Source organism: Cavia porcellus, unplaced genomic scaffold (genome assembly GCF_034190915.1).
Source record: "Cavia porcellus strain 051 isolate PalLab524CR breed Dunkin Hartley unplaced genomic scaffold, mCavPor4.1 scaffold_1, whole genome shotgun sequence".
NCBI classification, from domain to species: Eukaryota; Metazoa; Chordata; class Mammalia; order Rodentia; family Caviidae; genus Cavia; species Cavia porcellus.
In genome coordinates this window covers 95,469,976-95,496,517 of record NW_026947484.1, presented here as the reverse complement: position 1 = coordinate 95,496,517, position 26,542 = coordinate 95,469,976, and the positions used below count along the sequence as shown (strand labels likewise).

Here is a 26,542-nt window from a genome sequence, read left to right as displayed (position 1 = left end):
ATGGATTATTTCCTACAGGGGGCTAATTCCCTTTAATTAAAAAGGAAGTTGAAATCCTAAAAGCCTCTGGTTACAAAGCAATAACCGGCTACTCAAAATGAAATGGAGAGCTCTATATGCTCCTATATATGTAATTATGGGAAAAGAACTCAATAACAGCCCTAATAAAATGACAGGACAGCTGAATATGAACAGATTCTATAAGAATCCCATGTGAGACAGCTCTATCAGGCATTATACACATTTATAAATACACCTCAAGTGGGGGGAGAAAGCCTGTTTATTATTCTTCACGCTTAGCCATTTAAAATTTCAGACACGCCATAATAATAGTGTTGTTCCTAGCAATGAAAGCACATTAAAATATGTTTCTACTTCCATGTCTATTTGCTCTCTAAGCCATGGTATTTTAAGGATTAAGTTGAAACATATACTAAGTTACATTTTAAATTACTGTAACACTTTTGAGATGATACTGTTATTCAAAATTTTGAAGATAAAGGAAACAAAGGAAGTGACTTGAAACAGGACTCTAAAAAGTAAAATAATGTAATCACCACAAAGGTAAGAGGAACTCTGAATTGATTAGTAAAAAGCTTACCTTATTGGTTTGCAAGACTAAGCAGAGTTACTAGAAATTTCATACATCTTGTTCTAGTACATATCTGAACCTAATAGTTATTGCAAAAACCTCCATATAATCTTCCAAGCAAGTATGAGAGAAGTTACTGCTTCTTTCAGCAAAACTACCTTATAATTTAATTCTATATTATCTGATAAGTCATTTTTTCCCCCTCAAGTATGGTTAAAAATTTAGCACCAGACTCTAAGCCCAGAAGAATACATACCCGGTCCTCCCCAAGGGCAGGAAGACAGAGGCACCAACTGTATGGAGAAGACCATAGGAAAGGGATTTCAGGCTAAATTTGTGGTCTTAGCAACAGTTCAGGATTTGGGCTGAATTTTATTCAAATCAAATATAATCCTCTGCACTCAGCTGATTGTCCCATGATCACTATAATTCCCTAAGCAATGGATACTGGTAGGGTAAAACCAAAATAATTCTGGGAACAGATGCAGAAATAAAACACACCCTGCAACCAAGAAGGGAAAAATTAAATCTAAAAAAGTGTATTTCAATCTTGCCTCAAATCTCAGGAAACAAACATAAAGAGGGAATGACTGGGTAAGCTGGTGTTTTGTTATAATCAACATTACTTTGAATTTACAGACTATTTTGCTGTTTTCAAAACATTTTTATACAACTTAAATAATTTGATCCTTAAATATCCTTCAAAGAGTTGGCAAAGAATGAATTTTTACTTTAGTCTTACAAGTTAAAAAAAAAAAAAGAATAATAAGGGTCACATATTATATCAAGATTACAAACTACTAAGGGGATGAACTAAGGCAACAATCATTACAGATGACATGTTCAATCCTCTTATTTTATAAAAACAAAAATGGCTAAAAGAGATTCAGAGAAGTTCTTGTGGTCATATACTCTAAAAAAATAAAACCATGACTAGAAACTCTCTTGAGTTCCCATATTCTACAACTATAGCTCTTGACCCTGACTAGACATTAGAAAAACCTATAACACTGTCAAAATGCTAATGCTCAGGGTAATTCTGGAGCAGTTAAATCAGAAGTACAGTTTACGTGTTACTTTTTCTTTGGTCACATAGATGTTCTTCAGCTTCTCAGGTAATTCTAATGGATAGCTAGGGTTGACAATCATCACACTATACACCATGGATTTCATACAAACAACTGTTGTCAGAAAAGTCACTCCTTGGTTTTCCCAATTTTTAAAAATTTTTTATTTCTTGCACTTACATGATAAAAGCAGGAGAAAAGCTGTCCTCTGGCTTGGTAATGGCTATCCACAATGACCAGAAGTGTATTAAGCACCATGGAAACCCATTCTTTCATTGGTAGAAAATTAGGTTGAACCTATAGTTACAGAACAACATGAAATGATGATGAAATAAAGAAAACAAATCTATAATCCCCTTTGAATTAAATAATAAACTATCATTATAAAAAAGTAAACTTCATCTACTTATACTATATGAAGTAAATACACATTTGACTAATACATATCCTCACCTGTACGCTAATGAGAACAATATTTATTATTTACGTAAGACTTAGCTAGAGTAAGTCATTAGGAGTGTAAAAGAGATATCCAAAACATTTCAGAAGTTTCCTATGTTCAGTGAATTATGGTATAAATAATGTGGAAGTTATAGAAATGTACAAAAAAGTAATTCACAATTTCTAAATTTTATCACTTGTCATTGCACAAATAGGGCTTGATCAAAATCTCTAGCATTTTGGCTTACTATCGCCATATAATTGTCCTTCAACAATCATGCCAGTGTTCACCGAGCTACATTCACAACATTCACAATATTCACCTATCATGGACATCTACAATTAAAATGCAAAATACAACTTTTTAAAATCTGTAAACACTGCTTATGTATCATTTTTGATAGTATTATTCACTTTCAGTAAGCCTAGAGAAATCAGACAGGAAAACAAATGATCTTTAGTTTAGAAAAGAAACAAGTGAATGCAAAATCAAAATCCTATGCACCCCCTCAAAATATTCTTTCATTAAAAAGCAAATTTGTTATAAAAGTCACTTGTGACCACCAGGTATGGTGGCACATGTCTGTAATCTCAGCTTTCTGAGAGGCAAGGAGACTGCATGCCTGAGCACAGGCTGGGTAGCTTAGTGAGAACCTGTCTCAAAAAAAAAAAAAAAGTAAAAATAAAAATAAAATTAAAGGGACTGGAATATAGCTCAGTGCAAAGGTCCTGGGTTCAATGTGTGCGGGGGGGGGGTGTCGTTCATGATCACAGGTGTCAAAAGCATTCATTAACTTATACAGTTAATGCTCAACCATGCAAACTATAAAAGTCAACCAGTCTTAAGTATATCTTTAGAAGTTAATTGTTTGAATCAACAGAGGACTTTATCTTAAGATTGTTAGTTGTTGGTCATAAGCAGGTTTGGATGAAGGCTTAAAATTTCTACGTCAATCAAATAATGAAGTTTTGAATTTGTATTAACAGCCAAAGGCAGGGTCATCAAAAATAAAAGCAAAGCCCCCATCTGTAGGCTGTAATAGGCTTCTAACTGTGGTAACAATGGAAGTTAGAGGTAAGCGGAGAGACAGAACCTGGAACTTAAAACTGTGAATTAGGTCACTTTACTACTGAGGCAAATTAACACAGCATTATTAACACCAAAGTTAAGGGATCAAAGAAAGGGGCATTAACTTTTTAGTTGTAGATCTACCTAGTGTATATATAGTAATACAATACAATAGTAATACAGTAACACCATCTGGTTAAGTATTGTAATCCCCATTTTACAGATGAGAATGTGGGCTTTGAAAGGCAAGATTACTAGACATAGGACATAGTAGAAGTAGTAAGAGTTAAACATAGGACTTTACCATTTCCAAGTCTATGCTTTTTAACTATTCAGCTACATTGTTTCCTGATGATAGCTAACAGATAATGGAGCTTAAAACAAGAATAAATGCATGCCTTTTTATTTTGACAGATATAAATGATCTGAGAAAGTACATTGGAAATGAACATTGGCCAGCTTGTCACATGTTTAATTAAGAAATAAATGCCTTGCAAAAATGAATAGGCACTTTATCATTGACATCTATAATTAAAATGCAAAGTACAACTTTTAAAATCTGTAAACACTGCTTATTTGTCATTTTTGACAGCATTATTCACGTTCAGTAAGCCTAGTTAACCTCCTCAGATTGGTTACCACTGATGTAGTCCCAGAAGGACAACCCCTGTTGCATAAAATTGGGACCTTCAAATGGAAATGACACTTAACTGTGAAGGAAGAAGCAAAACAGAAAAAGCAATAAACAAAGTCAGGAAGACAGTAGGGCTCACAGTAGAAAGAACCATCAGGTGGTAGAACTTGGTGCTGCAGTTGCAGAAGCTAACTTTGTAAATCCAGGGCCAGGCTGCCTAAAACCAGGGGTAAAGAGATAACCAAAGCCCACCTGGTTTAAATCACTTTAACTCACCTCCAGTGTGCCATCAGAATCTGAGGCAAGGCTGGCTTCATGTTTGCATATGACGACAGCAAGACTGCTTAAGGCTAGTAGTGCATTGCCTTTGACCACTGGACTCTCTCTGTTTTAAAACAAAAAGTTCCAAGAGGTGACTTAGAGAGCATGAGCCATGGAAACAGAGGTGGCTATCAGAGGTGGCCAGAGAAGGTCAAAAAGCACATTCATTCCTGCTCTGGATCTCATAAATCCAGATCTGTTTGTTCCCAGATGTTAACTTTTATACTAATGACAGTGCTGATTTGTAATTCTTCTTTTCAGTGTATGGTCATCATGACATTTTGTAACTTAAAAAAACCTAGGCTCGTATATCTAAGTTCTTCCTAAAATTTTTATTTCATCATTTGACATGCAATTTCCTGAGTTATCTTCTGTGCCATCTTTGGCCAGTGAAAATTTATCAGCAACCAAGGACAACTGTATGAATAAGCCCAGCAGAACACAGTGGCTGCCAGCTTTTCTGAAGTACTGGTGAGTGGAAGCAGCCTCTTGCAGGCCAGTGCAGACAGCACACTTTACTGCATGGCAATTTTCCTCAGTGATTACTAACCTCTCATTTTTCTCTCATGCTAAAGCCAGTAACTCTAAGGCTAGTTTGTAATACAGTTTGGGAATCAAAAATAAGATGGGGGCAGCGAGACATGTTTTTAGATTATTTGGAGAATTTTCCTGTCATAGCATTCAAATGAGTTTTCTATTATTAGCAATAAAATTTTTTATTTTCATTTCAGAATCTGGCATCAAGAACACTAAAGCATTTTCATATTTACTCAGCACTTCAAATTGTACATTTAGCACTGTTCCATAATGCCAAGCTGATCCTATGGATGAAAGTACCCAATGAGACACTAATGAGATGCTATTGCCCTGCCAATTCTGTCAGAACAGAATGCAGGCAGCAGGGCACCCATCCAAGGAGTTTTGTTCTCAGGCTTATAATTGTGTACTCTCATAAACACACAGAGCCTGAATTGAGACTTGAACGTAAGTCCACTGTCTGTATTCAAGAGCCCTACTTACCCCAGTGTAGGACCAGAGCGGGTAATATGGGACAGGACTTTCAGTTCCTCTTCCCATGCAAGCCTAGCACCTACTTCTACCTTCAATCTATGGACACAGCTCAACAGGTGAGTCAGGGGGGAGTGCAGATAAAAGGCTAGTGCATGTGGGTATTTTGCACTTTTGCTTCCATTTGATAATAATGAATTCAGGACTTACTTGCCATTACCAAGTCCTTCTAATTACCTATTTATCTGTCTCTCCTCGCTTGTGTCCCTATTATTCTGGACAGTTCAGCTTGGTGAAGGCCTGCTCTGCACAATTGTTCATTTTGTTCAACCCCCCCATTCATTTTTCTATGAGATCTGCCATAAATTAGTAAGATATCAGCATTCTTACTGAGGAGTGAGGGAGGAGAAAACTGGAAGGAAGCATGAGGTCTCAGCATATGGCTCTGCTCTAGGTTTTGTGTTAATTTAATACTTACACAGTTAATAACAAAATACCACAAAGCAAGGGAGGATTTAGGCCATAAAATCATTTTATAAAAATAAAAATAAACATTTTATAGTATTTCTAATGCAAGTTGAATAATAATATTCAAAAAGTTCTGGACTGTGGAGCTTTTTAGATTAAGAACACTCTATTTGTAAAGTCTATGCAAATATGCAAAATTTGAAAAGCTCTGAAATCTGAATTACTGCCCAAGCATTTCACGTAAGTGTTACTCGATCTGTATGCTTTCTTTTAACTGAGAGTACCCTAAGGCCTGTGTGGCTACACAATGAAAATGAATTCCCTAATTATATACTTCTTAAAAAGTTTTCAGCTCTCGGTGATCTCAGACCTAGATCCCCAGTCTTTGGGAACTGAACTCATGTCTGCACACTTGCCAGGTGAGTGCTTATGCCACTGAGCTAAATCCCAGCAAGATCCCCAAGTCTTTATAACCGTACAGATAACATATGATCACTTGAAACTGCATATTAAACAAGGATATTACACAATAAGATATAAATAGAATATTTTAAACCCTAAAATTCTCAAAGGGAATTCATTCTCAGTTTTAAAACAGTACCCGAAATATTTTATTTACAAAGATCTCCAGTCTGGATATACCTTAGCAACTATATACTGTTGAAAAATGGAAGACAAAGTATTCAAAGTCACTAGTAAGTAGACTTCTGGTTTCAAACTGAATGTATGTTTGAATATTCATCTTTAAATACAAAAAAAAAAAAAAAAAAGAAAGAAAGAAAGAAAACCTGTCCTACTATCTGTAGAATATCTATAGGCCAAGCTACAGGTTTCAAATACCATAATGAACTCTTGATTATCTCTGCATCCTCCTCATGCCCAGCACAATGGCTTAATATATATAATGTTAGAGAAACAAACTCAGGAGGAGCTTCCCAGGTGAAAAATCTTCAACTGGTCCATCACCCTGTCATTCAAAGAACTATCACTACCAGTGAAACAAGCAGTGATTAATTTGCATAATAGCATGTCAGCATCAGTACAGTATTTATCTAGGCAACATCACTGACATTTTAATTAAATTGTTCTTTGGAACAAAGTCATTAACCTAATTAAAAAGCACAAAGAGGGATAAACTTCAACAGTGCTTTCTTAGGGACAAAGTATTACATTACATATTAGTAAAGTGACCCAATCACTAGGGGATTTTTATCTTCGGGTTCAAGTCTACTTGATAACAATGAAAACAAATTTCCATCAATCATCGGGTTTTATCTGTGTTTTGATTCTTCCTTAGTACTAACTCTGAGGCTTGAAAAATGCTCTCAAATAAGCAAATCAGTTTAATTTCATGACTAGTGTTTTATTTCCTGCATTTAACTCGTGATTCTGAACAAAACAAGTCCCAAATAGTCTGTGATAGTCATGATCCAAAAAACCCAAAACTCAGTTGCCACAGGGTAGTAGACAGTTTTTTATCTGGTTAGAGAAACCAGTAAGGAGAAAGAGAGAAGCAACGGTACTTTTTTCCTGTTCTGTCAGTCATCTCTCAATGGTATGCCCTGTTCACCTGCTGGCATACCTCCTAGTATACTAGGATTGCCCAAATAAGAAAAGGTCTATAGAGAACTTTGAAATTTTTGATGAAAAGGTACTGATGCCATGAAAACATGAATTATTTTTACACCATATCACTGAGAAGGTGAACAAATTCTCCTTAGGTATTAGTCACAAAGTGATGCTTTACAAATCCGAAGATAAAAGCCATGTTGAAATAAAACTTTAGAATGGGAAGTGCAAAACTACTAGAAAGACAAAATTACAGCTTAATAGAAAATTGCTCATTTCTTCAGCACTTGAGATTTTTGCTACAAATGTCAGAGCACTGTTTTTAACAGGATATAAGTAGGTTGAATAACAGAAAAAAAACTGTGAAAGGTAAAGGTCAAAGACAGCCCCCACCTGCAGCTGAACGCCCCTCCCCTCCTGCAGGCAGCTGAATGCACTCCCACTGTGCCTCCAATTCACCAAACTAGAAAAGCAGCGCCAGCCAGTGCCTGGAAGCTTTGCTACAGTTTTCTTTTCTCTCTTTCCTTCTTTTTTTAATTGGGGGGGGGTGGAGGTGTCTATAGGACAATTTATGTATTTATTTTCAATTTTTTATTATTATATAATGATTACATTCCTCATGGGGAGTTGGCACATATACACAAATCTACAGATATTTCCCAGTGTCTCCCACAAAACTGAAAACAGGAAAGGATTATCAATTCTCTTTTCCTTTGTTCAAAAGACAGGAGACTGAGTAGTGACCATGTTCTGAGATCAGACTTCACAGTGAAGAGCCTCTTTAAGCAATTACTAGTAGAAAAGCTGCTTCTAAGGCAGACCATATTTTTGTTTTTGCCTTTTTTTATATTTTTAAGACAAAATCTACTTAGCTATACAGGAGGTTCTGAGATACAAGGATAAACAATACTGCAACTAAGCATTTCTGTGTAACATGTACTTTTTAATTACACATGAAATCCTCTAGATCAAAGGTGTATCTAATATCATTTGGAGACTAAGAAGAAAATAAGTCAAACAAATGGCAACAGCTAACAGTGACTGGGAAGGGCGAAGTGAGTGTAACTGACATGTAACTTACTGCCAGAAATGATTTGTCAACTTGTTAACAAAGGAGTCTGAAGATATTGTAAAAGCAAGTTCATTAGGATATAATTTTCTTACTAATAACTAGCTTCATGTAAATAAAAAGCCTCAAGTAGTAACAGTTAAGTAATTTTTTTTAGAACAACCATTGGGATATGATTGAAACAGTCTTTTTACTGGCTCTCTGCCTTAGCCTTGAGTAGGTAAAAATTCAATTTTTAGATACACTTGGTCTCAAAACTTTAAGGAAATAAAAGGAAATGCTACTCTTGATATATTTGCAGCTGCACAGATGAAATTTTGTAATCTACTTGTAGACCCCATATAACTTACATTCTCTAGAATTTCCTTTTCTCTTTCTTCCCTGAAAAAAAACTAATCCTTTAAATTTAAACCAAGGCATGTGGCATTTTTTTCAGGTGTCCAACAAGCAGTTAGCCTTAGTGACTCTTGGTGTATTCATGTTTGTAGCAGTCCCTCCATAGTTGCATGAAAAGACATACAATAAGAATTAACAATATAAGAAAGAGTAGCCACTCTAAAAAAAATCCCTGAAAAATATTTTATAATCATTTAAGTTATAAAATGGCTTAAACAGAGAATCTACATGTGTCTACCAGGAAAGAAAGCATTTATGATAATGTTTTGGTAAGAAAATAAATGAATCTTACTTTGCAGCAGTCTTGGTGATTTCATCAGTCAACATGTCCCTAACCCTGCAATAAAGACAGAAAACCAGAATCTATATAAGAGCAAGAACTTCATCTTTTCTTTTTATTCATCAATTAATAAGTACCTCCAACAATGACTTCAGCAGTTAAAACTTAAGTATATAGAACTTTCATGCAAGAGGAAAACTTGTAATGAGGTCTCTTTCCTTCAAAGAGAGCTTCTTTCAATTCCCTAGACAGAGCCCTGGAGACAGGGAAGCAGGTGAACACCACTGCAGTGGGAAGTTCAGGCAGCACTGTGATGGTAACCTCTCAAACTGAGGGGAGAGGACACACCTCTGCTGGCTTCCGCTCACTCTGCTCTTTGCAGGATACAATGAGTAAATGGGTATCTGCATCTAGGACATGGTCCTCCATTAGACACCAGATATGCTGGCTCCTTGCTCTTTGATCCTCAGGCTCCAGCATAAGAAAGACATATTTGTCATTTAAACTGCCCATACTATAGTATTTTCTAATACGGTAACTAAAACTGACTATGACATTCTCAATCTCTTTTCTGTACAAAGCTTATCAAAACATTAATTTGCTATTTCCAGCTGATACATATGGAACATTATTATCAAACCTTAGTTACACATCTTACAAAAGCCAGAATAAAATAATACTTGTGGGTTGAAAGGAAGATATGGCTTAGTTAAAATAGTCACAGAATAATTATTTTCCAATGTAAGAAATGACAGATAAAAATGAAAACCAGCCATTGGCTATCAAATTTACATATTTTAAAGGGTCATTTAAAAAATTTCCCATTCTCTGGTTACTCTTACGGCAGCACTGATTACTACTTTTCTGCCCACTTTACTGATTCCTTCTTCATCTTCCCCACTTCTAAATGTTGAAGTGGTCCAAGGCTGAACTGTCTGAAACTTCTCTTTTTTTACTCACTACCTAGGTAATCTGTTATGGCTTCTATCTAGATGTCCCACAAAGCCTCATGTGCGCCTAGGTGGGGCTTTACAGAGGTGGCTGGATCTAGGGTGTGTGAATGTGGATTCTGCTCTGATACTAGGATTAGGATTAAGGGTGTGTGGTACTAAATTAATCCTCTGACTGGAACTAACGTAGTTCTGGGTATAGATAATGGAAGCCCCACTCTGGTTCTGGGTGACACCAATCAATAGGTTGACAGCCTGGACAGGACACTAAAGGAGAAAGGAAAGGCAGCCTGGCTGTTGCTATTTGCTGGTTTGTTGTCTCCTATCTGTTTGCTATGATCCATTTCTCCTCTGTGATGCCCCTCTCGCATCACCCTGCCTTGAAGTCAGCCAACTGTGGTCTGAAGCCTTACAAACTGAGAGCTAAAATATACCTTTCTTCCTTTAACTCTGAGAGTCCAGTATTTTGTCTCAGCATAAAAAAAGTAACTAAGATATGATCTCATCCAAAATAATCACTTTACCACCAATATGCTGATGATTTCCAGACTTAGACATCTGGTCTGACCTCTTCCCACAACTCTAGGCTGGGTGAACAGCTTAGCTGATGTCTCTAATTGGCGGTATCAATGGCATCGAGGCCCTAATGAGTCTGAAATCTGACTCCTGGTCTATGCAGACTTGCTTTTCTACCTTCATAAATGGAAACTTTATACTTTAATTCAGAGTCAGAATCTTAAAGAGTTATACTTGACTTTCTCTCACACTTTTCATTTAAGTTATTAGCAAACTTATAGAGTCTGTCTTCAAAACAGATTCAATTTACTTAATTTCTACCTTTAAGACCGTAGTCCAAAACTTTGTATTTTTTGCCTGAATTATTGCCATGAGCACCTAATCATAAGTCCCAAAATACACTTTCACCATAGAATGATCTTTCTAAATTATGAGTCACATCCTCTGGTTTAGATCCTCTAATATTTCTCTAACTTACAGTGAACATCCTTTACATCAAAGACCATCCATAACTGATCTCTTGGACTTCTCTGCTTTCATGTCCTTTTACTTTTTGTTTGCTCTTTTCACACCATGCTGGCGCCCCTCGATGGAATCCCAGGGCCTTTGGATTTTCTGTTTCCTCCTCCTGCAATGCTCTTCTGCAGCTATCAGTCTGGCTCACTTCACCATTCTTTAGATTCATTCCAAGACCATATTCATTAGAAGCGCTCCCAGAGCTCCCTATAGGAAACACACCACCAACTGTTCCCCAAATCACCTCAGTCCCATTCACTCTGTACTCCCTTCAGCCTATGTTTTTCTTCTACTAATCAAAACCCAATCATATTTCCTTTGTTTATTTGCTTATTATGCACTTCCACTCAATAGATTATAAGCTTTGGAAGAACAAAGGCTTTGTTCACTGCACTTCCTCTGTTCTCATAATAACACATGGCATGTCAGACACTTAATAAAAAATACATTTTGAAATAATAAAAAGATGTCTTTATTTGGATTTGGGACTGTGTTCCAACTTGTGACACACTGTTGAAGCAAACATTTCAAAAATACTTCATCAGCAGTTATTCCAAGTTAATTTGTAAATTTTCTAGTCTATGTTAATGTTTAAAACCTAGGGACCTAACTCCTTTATAGTCACATACACATAGCCTAGGAGTTTCACCAGGGACTGATATACATGGTTCTAGTTTGGAATATGTAGCAAATATACCATGCCCAACAAATTAACACTTTCAGAAAAGGAAACTAAAACCTGACACAAAACACCATATAAGATCAAAACTCAAAATTTTCATCTCTTAATTTAAATCCAATATCAGACAGTTTTTAACTGCGTTTAAAAAATAAATCTAGAAAATATAACTCAGAATAAATTTAACAAGGGTCGGTGATTTAGCTCGGTGGCAAAGGACCTGCCCGGCAAGCTCAAGGTCCTGAGTTTGATTACTGGTAATAAACCCAACACACAGTGAGTGCTTCTCTATAAGTCAAGTATAGATCTGTAGAATAAAGCAATCTGTGGCTATAGATAAAGGTATTTAAGTTCTGGGAAGCTTACTTAAATTTATGAGGCTACAACATAAAAATGACAACATGTTTTTCCCAATCTACATAACAATTTATGTCATTTTTATTACCATTTTTAAAAATTTAGTTTCTTTTATATTTTATAGTTGACTGTTTTGGGCACTTAGAATTGAACCAAGAGCTTTTATAATGAGCTGTCTCTTGGCCCTTTTATATTGAGACAGGGTCCAAAGTGCTGGGAATGCAGGTGTGCATCACTGTATCCATTCTTTAACGTGCCAGCCCTAATATATTTCTAGATCACATACTGGTGATTCCCCAGGGCGTGTCCAGCAAAGATTTTAATGGCCTACATGGCAAAGTTGCTCCAAATATCATGAAGACATCTTGAGGAAGGGGAGTGCAGAGGAGAGGACTCCTTGGCTAATGTGAGATACTATAGCTTTGAGTGGGAGAAACAAATTCTTTTGTTGCTGTTCAAAAGCATATAAAATAATCCGTGACAAGGGACAAATGGAGAGCAAACAAACCATTTCGACAGTGCATTAGGATAAGAATATATGGCTGTGTGCATTCACCACTTATATCTGTGAAATTCTGCATCCATGGGTTTAACCAATTATAAATTTAAAATATTCAGGAAAAAAACTACTTGTACTAACCACGCAGATTTTTTTTCTTTCCAGAATTCCTTAAACAACACAGTATAACAACTATATACATAGCAATTACATTGTAGAAGGTATTTTTTTTTAACTTTTTTTTTTTGTCTTTTTCTTTTTTATTGGTACCAGGGATCGAACTCACGACTGCCTGCTTGCAAGGTAGGTGCTTATGCTGCTGAGCTAAATCCCCAGCCCCTAGGTATTGTTAATACTCTACAGATGATTCAATGTATATAAGAGGATGTTCATGATTACATGCAAATATTACATTTTACATAAGGCACTTAAGTATCTATGGATTTTGGTATTGGTGATGGATCCTGAAACCAATTCACAGGCATATAATTTACAAATAAATCTTTCCCTATTGCACCTAGGAGTCTGAGAATACACCTAGCAGATCTCCCATTGTTTTCCAATTTGGGTTCATACAGAAAGTGAACTTCTAGTGCTAAGGCCTTCGCAGTCATCACCATTCCCACCCCTGACTCCCCGAAGCTCACTTCCTACAGCAAATGATGAGCCGCAGAACGGCAGCCCCTTACCACAGCCAGGCTGCATTTTTTTTATATTGCACCTCCTCAGGTCCTTCTTTTCCATGTTTTAACTGCAGCTCCAGTTCTCCTATTCGTCCCTGAAAAAGCAAACATAAATCAGCATGCGAACTCGATGGCTGAAATGATTTTAAAACTTCTTTGGGATATACAGTGGCCTCGTGTACTTCTGATGAGATATTAGACTGTGAAAAAAGACACATAAGGAGAAATAGTCACATCACTGCCCAGGTGTTTGTACATTCACTGGAGGTACATCCTGAAGAGAATGTATGTCGGGCAAGTTTAGTGCAGAGAACTTCATTTTGGCATAGCTATTAAAACAGATTTGAATTTCATGAGTCCCACTTTAAAAGTCCTCTAGATGGTAATGATCTGCCTTTGTCAGCAACCAAGATCTAGGTCTGCACAGACTATAACAGAATAGCAAAAAATTAGTTGGATGAAAATCTTAACACTTAAAATGCAGATAATATGCAACTAAAGTTATACACTGACAGCTCCATGTTACATTTCTATTTTTTTTAGTGAACTTACAAAATTAGACACCACATCTCTCAACTGCTACCATGTAATGAAAATATAGCTAATATTGTTCCTTTAAGACCAGTCTTCAAATACTTATATCCTTTTAATATTTTTACTCTCAGTTTTATTATGATCAGATACTTACTCCTTTATTCCAACAAGGGAATAAAAAAAGAATTAAGATGTGCTCTGTGCAGGTACCAACTCTCCATGAGGAATGCAAACATTATGCACAGCAAACATATACGATACTAACAAAAATTTTTAATACAATTAAAATATTAGTTTGTTGATGGACTCTAAATTGGATCAGAACTCACACTCAGGATTACTGACCAATACCTGACCATCTTCAGACATGTTCATACTGGATTATAATCGCATGAGCAATGAGTCTTGTTTACTTCATATCTTCATCAACATTTGCAAATATGAGGCATTTATTTTTTACAATTCTGTTTAATGCTCACAAGGATTTTGGTTTTATTTCACTTTTTACCAATGATATTGAGCATTGAAGAGATGTTCATGTGTTTATCAAGTATCTGGATTTCCTATTTCTGTCCATTTTTCTAATGGTTGTTGTTTTCATATTTGTTAGTTTTAAGGTCTGTTTTACAAAAGAAAGTTATATATCTCCCTGCTCTAGGAAGAAAAGCATTACAGCTTGAAGGGTTAGGGATATAGGCTCTGGAATCAGACTAACTTGGTCTAATGCCATTTCACTTACTGTAAATCTGGTCAAGTTACTCCTCACTAAGCATCAGTTTCCTCTGAAACTGTACCCTGTACCTACCAGTTATCTCACAGTATCAGAGCATCACATTAAACATGGTGGGCAAAGAGGAAAGTGTCTTCTTAGCACAGTGACTTTTAACAAATAACACCTACCATTATTAGATTTATCAGTAACAAAAAATCCCCACCTTTTTAAAATCTACTTATTAAGTCAATTTTCATAAACATCTGAATGCCATCTGAAATAAGTCATGGCTTTAATCTGTATAATCTCATGAGTAAAAGTTATATTTAGAATAGAATATGTGTTCCTTATATATTTTCACTAAGGAGCCTGGGAGCTCAATGAGAGCAAGGACAGCTTTAACATCTACATAGTCCCTGTATTTAGCACATCTTTTGGCACACAGTGCTGGGACTTACCAGTTCAGGCACCTGATATTGGATGGATACCTTAAGCACATCTTTCATAATTTGTTTATTCCAATAATAACTATCCCCATCTCCACAGTTCATAAAATTCTAGTCCTTTTATTTTCTCCTCTTTCTCTTAGAAGAAAGTATCAGAGGTGATCAAAATATTTATATTTATATTAGTTTTTAATAATTATACTGGCATCCCAGGGGGGCAGGCTTCTTAAATTATAACTCTTTACTTCTGACACATTTATTTTCCATAATGTTTTTCCATGAAAGATAAGGGACAAAAAACTCAAAAGTTAAAATCCATTTACAAGTAAACAAAACACAAGAAAGCTAGAATATGCACAGCTTCCTAAGAAGGGCCACTTTTCTATTTTCTTCTGTACTCATAAACCAACACAACCGTTCTATTGTGAGTCAGTTAATGTATTTTTCTTTCTCTGAGTTTCTTCTGTTCCTTCCAACCCCATCCTGTAGAATGTTTCCCTGACCCCTTCCACCACAACCATGTTAGGCTAATTATCCAGATGCAGCCTGCTTTCCTACTGTTGATCTACTAGGAACACAGATCCAGTGTCACTCCACCTGGTCACTTCCGCTTTGGCCCATGATGAACAAACAATGAGAGAAGAAAAAGGCTGAAATGATCAACTGAATTGAGGTTTGGGGATTGCGTACAAATATATTCATCTTTCTTAATTTTTATCTCTAATCTATACAACCAAAAGCTTGCTGACTACAGTGTGCAGTTTCACCTAATTTACTATATTTTAAGAACAACATGCATTAGGAATATAGATCAGTGGTAGGCATGTGTGAGACCCGGGATTTAATCACTAGCACTGAATTAATAATAATTTTTAAAAACTTTCAAATAGAGACTAATTAATTAGGCTCCTCAGTTTCTTCCCTAGCTTTGATTTCAGATTAGTTGGCAGCCAACTAACCAATTCAGGAAACAAGTGCCTACAGTCTACTCACTTTTACATCTTTTCTGTTCCAGGTTGTATTCATAATCTAAATAGATATTTTAGCAAAGCCTAGAGACTTTAATTTCTTTAGCATCCTACAAGGACAACAAGGTAAAGAAGAAAGCTCCTTGTCAAAATGGCTTCTGACATTTCAGTTAGCTCATATCTACATATTTCATCTTAATGAGAGAAATCCACATACCTCCCCCATGTCAAACACATGGATACACTATAATTCAAACATGCCAAGTTTCTGTGGAAAACTTAGATAAGGCTGGAAGCAGGTATCTAAATAGAAGCCTATAGTAGTTTTCAGGCATCAAACTCATTCATCCCAATCAGGCTCAAGAAGGTAACACAGAATGTACCTTTTAGCATGTCTCCTAGGATTAACTGCATAAAACACAGTTCCTCTAAATGATACTCTATTTTAATGCTACGAAATATGCCCAGCACCAGATGGAAGTAACTACAAGTCCTATGCAGTAGAAACATTCTCCAGAAATTCTTGACAGACAAGGAGCCTGACAGTTGCTCCAATTCTTCTAAGATAGCATAAAATCTAAGTATGTGCACCCGTTTTAAAAAACTATTTAGCAGTTAAAACTCATTGACATCTTCTCAAGTAATAGTGATAACCTAAAATACATCGCTATATTTTAAGATTATACCAACAAACTAAAACACATTGCGGTACTTTAAAATAATACCAAAGAGTGTCTCAATATAGTCTGTTCTTTCAGTTTCACTTTGTTCAGACTTGCCACAATTCTCAATGCAAATGGACTGAGAAATTCAAAGTAAAGAGATCTTAAGTGATAAACAAATATATGCACCATCAAAACAACAGTTAAAAGGTAGAATAATGATTTACATTGCTAAAAATAATCAGCAGACTTTTCATAGAGAGTTCAGTCTTTTAAAATATTAAAGTAATTTGCATTACTTGCCATTACAAATAATGATGTTCTTAGGGAAAACCACGACCCAGTGGAAAAAACTAAGGCTCTGGAGTCAGACAAATCTGGGTGAAATTCTAGTTCTTTCATTTACCAGCTGTTGGATTTTGCTGTATTTTCCTAGCTAACCCTTTTTCCCATCTATAAACCCATGGTATCAACATACCATACAGTTGATAATACAATGAATGGGTCTCAGTGAGGATTAATTGGAGTATTATGTTAAGTGCTGGACACACTAATTATTTAATAAATATTAGCTCTTATGCAAAAAGTCATGGATTAAAAAATCGATTCCAGGACATGTGCAAGAATGATACCACAGCCTATTTATTTAGCCTTTTATATTCTAAGATCTAAATAAAATTCTTAGTGAGTTCTGCAGGAAAAGGTATTCCTCCCTTCTTCAGGCAGTTTGTTACTTCTACTAATGCACTGAAGACACTGTCCTAAAACTGCTGGTAGATGTCAGCCTCCTTTACTGGCCTGGCACTCACTAGACTCTTTATTTTCCTCTGTATCTCACATACTCGGTGTGGGGCTTGGCCAGGAAAAAAAATGCTCCATCAATCTCTGGTGAAGGATAATACTGGACAGAACCCAGGAAAAATGTGAATGCAAGCAGTATGCATTCTGATTTGCACTCTGATTTTTCTTGAGTACAAACTGTAATCGGCTAAGGCTATGTATTAATGATGTTAAAGAAACATATAGAATCACAAGTCATTCATTCATTCACTCATCAATCTATTCAAACATGCTCAGTGCCCAGACACTATAAAGATCAAAAACTTAGTAACATAACAATAAGCAAATGGCAACAGGGGTGCAAAAATCAACTTTGATTGTTAGATTGCAGTGCATTTGGGAACCCATCTAAAACAGTGTTGCTCAAAGTGTGGTATAGACTGCATGTGTTAAAATCACCTGGAAGCTTGTTAGACTCACAGACTCCTGGGTCACCAATCATTTCAGAATCTCTAAAGATACTATATTTCAGTGCTTCATAAAGTCTAGGTTCAATAAACTCTTCAACAGCAAAGTTTTAATTTGATATGAGAATACCAAGGCCCATCAGTCATTCTTCCTACCCCATTCTTACTGCCCCCATACCCTGTTTTAGAGGAAAGCTGCTGTCTTTAGTAATAACACCATAATTCCTGAGACCCCATGAAAATCTTATTTTAGGACATAAATTAGTTCAGTAGCATTGGATAGTTTTCTAGTATCCTTGACAGTGAACTCTAGCCTAGAGAAAAGAACTGAACTAGTGGTTCTATTATTACCTGTTCATGTAGTCCCCAACTAACTAAAAGTTATTTCTAATTTTGAAAATCCACAAAATATAATTTAAAATATTATATTAAGTGAAGTCAGATTGGATATTTCTTATTTATTTAGTAAGCAATTATAATGTTTTAGACATGTACGCTGGGTGTGAGAGACAGCAAAGAAGAAAACACTGATCTATCCTTACAGAGCGCTGAGACAGTCAGAGGTCCCAGATGAACAGCATGACCAGTGTAACAAGGACATCAAGAAGAAACCCAGAGCTTCTGAGGAAATACACAGAGGCTTACAACCCATTGCTGTGTGATGAGGCACACAGGTCCTTCCCAGCAAATTAATCTGAATAACAATAGAAGTTATGTGGACAAGCAGGGAATGGCAGAGACGGCAGAGTCTAAAATAAAAATTACAGTGTCCATCCACGCCAAGAGGTTAGGGACACCTGCTGACTTTGGGAAAAGAAAGAAACTGAGTGACACAGAAATGTAAATACCTGGGAAGAGGGTTAAAAAGAGGCTGACAATGTGGGCTTATCCAGCCTAGGAACCTCAGGATAAAGGGAGACAATGAGCTCAGGCTGGAAGACCCTGAAGTTGAACTGCAATAGGACAGACAAGTGGGGATATTCAGAAGTCAGCGGGACAGAAGAGCAGGAACTCAGGAAGGAGCTCTGGGTGAGAGAAGCAAATTTGGAGGCTGGGTAAAGATTCAGTGGTTAAGTCTCACATTCCTTTATCATTTTATTTTTTTATTTGTGGGTTTTTTTTTTTTGTTTTGTTTTGTTTTGTTTCTGAAACAGGGTCTTGCTCTATAATCCAGGCTGGCCCTGAACTCAGAGCAATTCTCCTGCCTCAACCTCCTGAGTGCTGGGATTACAGGCCCGTGCTACTACACCCAGCTCACTTTCCTTTATGAGCAAAATAAATAAAATAAAATGAACAAAAAACTGCATTTCTGATAGTGCTATAACATTCAATGCACATCTGCTGCAAAATCTGAGGTAGGGAGGAAACACTGCCCACACAAAGCCAACCATCCAATGGCATCCTTACCTGTAAAACAGCATGATAAGCCCGATCCATGTATGTGAGCCAGGCTTGTGGGAGAAAAAGTGCACGATGCCACTCAGAAGGCTGGGTGTGAACCTGTGGAAAAAGCATACCCACATGTTAGACTACAGAGTATTAAAACAGAATTAAACTAAACTACATCATCAATTCCTTCTTTCTTTTTACTTAAGTGGTTTAAGTTCTAAAACAAACCAAATCAGTCCTGGATCAAAACCACAAATATTATCTTTTGGATATTTCCAGAAGAAAAGAATTTGGAGTTGTGTAAAGACAAAATAAAGCAAGCCTGGAATTTTCTAAATTAAAGCAAATATAATACTACAATAACAACAAGCTAAGATGTATGTGTAATACAAATCCATCCTTGAAAATTAGTGGGAGACTCTGGAAAACCGCTTACCAAAGTCAGGATACTGGGTATTTTCTAACAAATCCTCCTAGTAATTTTGAATAAAAATAAATATTGCTCACGTTGTAGATTTCAAATATGACAATTTTTGAAGTAATAAACTTAAAATTGCTAACAGAAATGCCATTTGTGTAGAAACCACAGTGGTAAGAGCATGCAAATGAGTAGAGCACACAGCAATTGTGTGTACCACTAGATAAGTGCCCTTTAATCAGTGTGGGTAAACAAGAGAAAAATGATATATGCCAACACGAAAATCCTACTTCTAAATAGAGGCCCAGACAAAACATCTGGTTTTCATAGTCATTTCTGTTTTTACCTGTTAGTATATGGCTATCTCACAACAAATCTTTCCAAGTTCTGCTGTTAAGGAAAGATTACTTAAGAATAACATTCACAGCGCATCACATTTCATGCTTCCTATAATTCTTCTCATCAAAATGCAAACAACTAAAACTTTAGCCTGTGTTCTGTAGCCCTCAACCCCCCCCAAAGAGAGAAATTTATATGTAATTACCCCAGAATCACAGTAAATAATGCTTAAGTACATTCTATTGCATTATAAAAATTAATTTTCTCAAGTGCCTTGTGATAGGGAAGATAACAGCCTCTCTGATAAGTATAGTTGGTTCCCATGGCCTCTGGAGTGTTCTTTAATCTCAGTCTTAGTGAGAGCTACTATCAAAGGTACTGTGGAAGGATGTAAGGATTATCAACCATTGCATGTGTACAGGCAGCTTTCCAGCTAGCAGGAGAGGCAGACATAGCCACAGACAGATTACAAGGCAGAATTCTGAATGGGAATGAAGAGAACAAGTTTAGTTTTGACTGCCATTAATCATTTCTCATGCAACTGCTATCTTTTTTTTTTTTTTTTAACTAAAACTCAAACAGTATGAAATGGAGACTGTGTATGACCTGAACTTTTAAAAACTATAAAGATTGGTCTTTCTTCTTGTTTTCTAATTAAGTGTTTACTGTGCCATGGAAGGTGGTGGAAACCTTCTCACTATGTCCACAAAACTCTCTGAAAGAATGAATCCTGCAATCCCTGGCTCTTTCTCTTGCTATCCAGGAAGCAAATGATATAAAACAGGCCACCTATGGATCTGGGGAGGCATTTGTCAGTTCTTGGCCCTGCTCTGTTTCCAAAACATGGGCAATCCTTTATCCTATCAATTATATTCCTCTTTCACATAAATGTTAACTATTGCTAAGCCCTATTTTAGGACCTGGATTTTCACAGAAACCAAACTCAAATATCACACACAAAATTTTTTCTTTAGAATCTCAAAATAGTTTAGAATCTTCCTGCCAAATAAACCATAGGAATCACTGCATCACTGAGAATGTCCATAGCTTCAGTAAAACTGGCAAAAAAGAACACTGAATGTTTGGGAAAACAACAGTCTCAATAGCTTCTTAAAATTGTATTTAAAAAAGGAAAGGATTATGGAAAAATGTAAATGAGCAAATCAAATATTCAGCCTCTGAAAACAAAAACACTCAGGCCAAGAAACCTATTTTAAAGGAGGTCATAAATCGGAAGGTGAAGCTATTCCTCCTTGTGCTGCTCTGGTCACCACTAAGAGTGGACACAGAGCTCAGAATACTCTAGCCTAGAGGCCACTTGAGGTCCCCATGTTCCAAAGGATTAGCTCTAAACTTAGGTTCCTTGGAGTTAGTTGTGAATAAATCTTTGCAAAAATGCATTCTTTTGCTCTTTCCCTTAATGAAGAGAAACTGAGGGGAACAGTTAGCAGAGAGTGACGCTCTTACATTCCAGTCGTGTCACAGGCAAAGGGCCTCTTTTGACCATTTTAAAGCTATTTCAACTCATTATACAGTCACTCAGATTGCCTGTATTTTAGGTTAATGTTGCTCAGCTGAGAGATAAATTCAATTAGCATTTATAAAGTATGAAAATTATGCCTAATTTGCTGTATTTGTGAGATGCCTTTGAAGGAAACCAATCAATGAAATAATTTAGAATCATGAAGCTGTAACCTAGTTACTCAAGCAGATGATAAAGCAAGGTCTACAACCACCGTGTCATCAAGTTTTAATAAATGCTTGAAATTTATTTTTCTTTACACATACTCTTATAACTGACAGTTGTATGAGGGACTAATGAAATGAGCAAGTAGAAGACAGAGTGTATAATGAAACATTACAGGTTGCCTAAAAAAGAGGGCATGTGAAGAAAATATGCAAAGGAAAAAAGTTGCCAATAAAATACACACTGGGATGGAAGCAAATTATAAGATTAATTAAACCAAGTAATCAAGGAAGATCTTGAGAAGGTAAAGTCTCAACAAAAACTTGAAGGCGGGAAAGGATATATATATATACTAGTGAGGTAATAAAATGGTTCAGCTGCTATGGAAAAGTTTGGTGGTTCTTCAAAACACTAACAATAGAAGCACTAATCCAGGAGCACCACTCCTCGGTAGAACAAATGAAAACAGGTATTAAAACAAAATGTTAACACAAACGTTCACAGTAGCACTTTTATAATAGCCAAAAGAGAGAAACAACCTTAATGCCTATCAATGGGCAAATGATGAACAAAATACAACATATACATACAAAAACATTATTTGGCCATCACAAGAATAAAGTATAGATATATGCTATGAAGCTCTATTGTAGATGAACCTTGAAAATATGCCAAAGTGAAAGAAGTCAGCCACAATAGATCAAATATTCTAGATATATGAAATATCCAGAATAGGCAAATCCATCAACACAGAAAGTAGATTAGTGATTACTAGAAGCAGAGCAGAGGCAAGAGAGGCAAACGGAAAGAAATAGGGATCAAAAGTGATTGTTTCTTTTGGTACTGGGGATTGAACTTGTGACATCATGCTTGTCAGGCAGATGCTTATACCGCTGAGCTATATCCCCAGCTCCCTTGAAAGTGGCTATTTAGTGGGTATTTGGAGGTGATAAAAATGTTTTGAAACTAGACAGAAGTGATAGCTTCACAACACTGTGTACCATAAGGCCAGGAATTACACAGGGTTAGTCATACACTATGTGATGTCACCTAAATTAAAAACAAACAAAATAAATGAACAAACCTAAGGTACAGCAAGCCATCAGGCAGGCACCCAGCTAACCTGTGTAGGGAATGGAAAAAAGGTGCATAAACAGAGCAGACAGCTAGCGTGGAGGACAGCAGGAAGGAAAAGGGCTTAAGAGAGGACCCAAGAGTTCAGAGCCCTCTAGGTCACTCAAGACTTATTTTGATCTTACCAAAGGGACAAACATTTAAGGTTTTAAACAGAATGATACAATCTAAATTATACTGTAAAAGAATGCCCTGACTTCTGTGTTAAGAATAAGAACAACAATGCCAGAGATCGAAAACTTACCCAAGGCTACTGCAATAATCCGAACAAGAGATAACAGCAGCTCAGACAGAATGGTACCAGTTACAATGTACAAAGTTGGATTTTGAAAATTTGGCTCTGAAGTATTTCCGTCCCACTCTAAATGTTAAGACGATAACACATGTTACAGCTTTTGTTTGGATGTCCCCCAAAGCCTCACGCTTCGTGGTGGATGAGTCCAGCATTTATGATTGGTTCACTATCTAGTGCTGGGATGGTGGTATGAGGGTTGCACTTGCCCAGGGGTGGGCAGCCAGCATATAAAATAAGGGAGGGAAGGAGGTGTGCTCTTCCTGTTTTGCCTTGTTGCCTTTGGTACCTGCTGCCACCATGAACAGGTGCCCCATGCCATGCTACTCTGCTTTAGAGCAGCTGATGATGGACTGAAATCTCCACAAACTGTTTAGCTAAATAAATCCTTTCTTCCTTCATTTTGAGCATAGGGTATTTTGTCTCAGCAACAAGAGAAAAGTAACCAAGACAGTACATAAGACAGAAATACCAGAAAGAATTTGTTTAGATAAAGTGAGGATAAAAGCTACAGTTTAGAGTTTAGCTCTTTTAGTAACCAGTGCCATGCTGTGGAGGTCCCCAGGACACTTTAAAACACAATTTTAATTAGAGGGACAGAAAAGGGGAGGTGATTATTAGGAGATGGGGCTAGAAAAAATGCTTGACTATAAAAGACCATGTATGAATTTCTTAGGGTGCTAGAACTATTCTCTACTTACTGCAGTTACTTCTCCCACCTCTGTAATGCCAGGACACTATTGTCTCTCCTGTAGCTCTACAGATTCCACTTCAGACTATTTGCATAAGGACCTTTACCTCACACAAGCCTAAGGGTAAGAAACCATGCTCTATTCATCCCTCCCAAGGTACCCATAACAGTGTCTTATACCTAAGTGTCTAATTAAGCACCTGCTGAGTTTAACAGAATCAATTATACAACATTCTCTAATAAAAAAATTCTTGTCATATTAAGACCTTAACACCACATGTGAATAAATGCAGAAAATTATGATGGTCAACTTATTAATCATTCTGGAAACATAATGTTAAATAGCTTTTTTAAGTTGACACAGCTAAATGCATTAAGTTGACACAGCTAAATGCAAACAGAAGTTGTCAAGGACACAGTAATTTGAAACTTTATAAACACATGCGCAAAATGTTCTAGCCAGAAAATGTTTAATTCTAGATTTAAAAATAATATAGTAACAATGCAAAAAAAATTTTTTTTGTCTTTTTCCTTTTTATCGGTACGGGGGATCAAACTCACGACTGCCTGCTTGCAAGGCAGGCGCTTATGCTGCTGAGCTAAAACCCCAGCCCCAACAATGCAAAATTTTAAGTGAGGTATTATAAACTTTGTTCTGAAATTCCCTAAACATTTTTATTTGTATCATATAGGTTCTGATTGTGTATATCTAGACTACTAGATTAACAGACAACGTCTTAGAATCACATTTGAAAAATGTAGGAGAATATTGGGAGAGAAAATGAGAGTTTTCATGTTTCTCACTGATCCACGTTTTATCTAAGAGGATTACATAGGCACCTAGTTTTTAGTTAACTTACAATTCATAATATATTGCCCAGAAATTTGAGTGTGTTCTGTCTCTTAATGATCTTAACAAATTTAATTCTAACATTTACAAGGAAATAAACATTCTAATAGGCTTCCATAAAATGCTATAAATTAAGTAAGAAAGACAAGCTTTGGATGACTTTCTTTGTGGAACAAGAATGGCACAGGTAGAGAAGCATTTAAATCTGACAGGTAACAAGTGTGTTCTACTAAATTGAGAATCCCAATCCTATAAAACAAGGCAGTGCTCATGCTTGTCAGATGTACATATCATCAAAAGGATAAATGTATCAAAAAAAGAAAAAAGGATTTAAGTTGCTACAAAAACATACAAGTAGTGAACTATATTTGACTTTGTGACACAGAGGTTTTACTAACTTTCCCAGAAGAAAAATCACTTGCCCTTAGTTTTAGAGATCCCAAAAGCCACTGAATGCCCCACTGCTTATACATAAGAACAGCCTTAAATTTTCTATTGGTAGTAATTTTGTTGGCACAAAATAACTTTTTTTAAAAAAGAATAAAAGAAATACAGAATTTCAAAACAAGATGATAGAAAATTAATAATGGTCATTATATTGCATTTTGCTATCTTCAAAATAGTTGTTCAGATACAAAATAACTTTTGTTATTCTTGTTCCCTGACAAATAGCGAAAAAAGAAGGAATAAAGGAAAAAAAAGAAGAAGAAATAAAGGAAAGCTTGTGGAAGACATAGGTTTAAAGTAAAATGATACTCTTCTTCCCTTTGTAGGTGTTTTGAGACTAATATTCTCACTTTCTCTTTCTGTCTTGCTCTTCCCCCACCTCTCCCTCCAACATTCTCTCCCACCTCACCCTGTTTCCCATCAGGGTAACATTAGCTCAAAAGCTGACAATTCAATCACATCTCAAGCAACCACTTACCCTGTTATTTAATAGAAGGGGGAAACCCAGTTACCATAACAACTCACATCCACATGGCAATTACGGAGTACCTAAAATACAGCAAACCCTACTTTTCACAGTATTTTCCAGGGAGAATTTGTAATAAGCATAGACACAATTTCCCTCTATTACTATTCTTCACAATTTTCATCTAATTGTTTCATATTGCATGAATGCTAACACAGCTTCATCTACTTCATAAGAAACCCATGTGTGTCTGTGTGTGTTGTTTTGTTAAGAGTAGGAAAAATTTATTGAAAGATAGGTTCTGTCTAAGAGAGATAAAAGGGGGCCTAGAAAATGGGTTCTTCCCAAGAAAAGTGTTTTTAAAATAAGGAACTGAGACAAAAGAGAAAATATTTTTTTATATTTTAAATAGTTATATGCATTTTGGGGCATAAAGGAAGAAAATTTAAAGAAAGCAAAGGGAAAAAATTTATAAGGCCAAAAGAATTAAATAATGATCACTTTAAAAGAAAACAAAGACAATACAGAATCAAAGATTTTATTTGAGGTATCATTTCCAGTAAATCTGGACAAGTTTTCTCTAAAGTAAAAATGAAAAAACAGCTTATTACCTAATGCTGAGGAAGAAGTACGGTTGGGTAGAAATTACAGGGATAGGGAAAATTTGCATGTGCCCCCAAATGGAGAAAATAATGAAGCAAACCTGCCATTCTTATCCAGGACAAATTAGGATAACCCTACTTGGTGAGAAGTCATGTCAGTGTTAGAAATGCCAAAGAATGAAAGTCGGCAGCAAACTCCAGGGAGAGAAACTGTCATTCACCTTCAGCTTTCTCCTCAACAGGAGCAGGGTTAACCTCAGGACGAGAAGAAGATATAAATCAGAGCAGAAGAGGCAAGTCATGCAAGCTCGGGGAAGCCCAGTAGATCTGAGATGACTACTGATGGCCCCCTGTTCAAAGGAGCACAAAGAGGGCACTTCTATTTCAGAGAAATTTAAATGAGACAACAATTAAGCAAGATCACTCTGGTATGTTAGGCCCAGTCCAAATAAGGCTTAGGTTTGAGATTTTTTTCAAAGTAACATGGGAGAATATCACTTTAAGAAAAGCTCTTGGGCATCTCTGCTTGTCAGGATTAATACTG

The 26,542-nt window shown here is 36.3% G+C and overlaps 1 protein-coding gene across 4 annotated transcripts in view; it reads right to left on the bottom strand.

The window, feature by feature from the left end:
- The window catches only part of Focad (focadhesin), a 298,353-nt gene that overhangs the window by 51,598 nt on the left and 220,213 nt on the right, over window positions 1–26,542 (bottom strand). For all 4 annotated transcript variants that reach the window (XR_010048410.1, XM_063251882.1, XM_063251889.1 and 1 more), the window contains exons 22-26: window positions 19,091–19,183; window positions 13,121–13,209; window positions 8,927–8,971; window positions 4,080–4,188; window positions 1,840–1,956 (exon numbers count right to left, since the gene is read on the bottom strand). Coding sequence is in view for 3 of the 4 variants with exons in the window: in XM_063251882.1 (XP_063107952.1) it covers window positions 1,840–1,956; window positions 4,080–4,188; window positions 8,927–8,971; window positions 13,121–13,209; window positions 19,091–19,183 (453 nt within the window). In the remaining variant the exon portion in view is untranslated. The remainder of the gene's footprint in view (window positions 1–1,839; window positions 1,957–4,079; window positions 4,189–8,926; window positions 8,972–13,120; window positions 13,210–19,090; window positions 19,184–26,542) is intronic.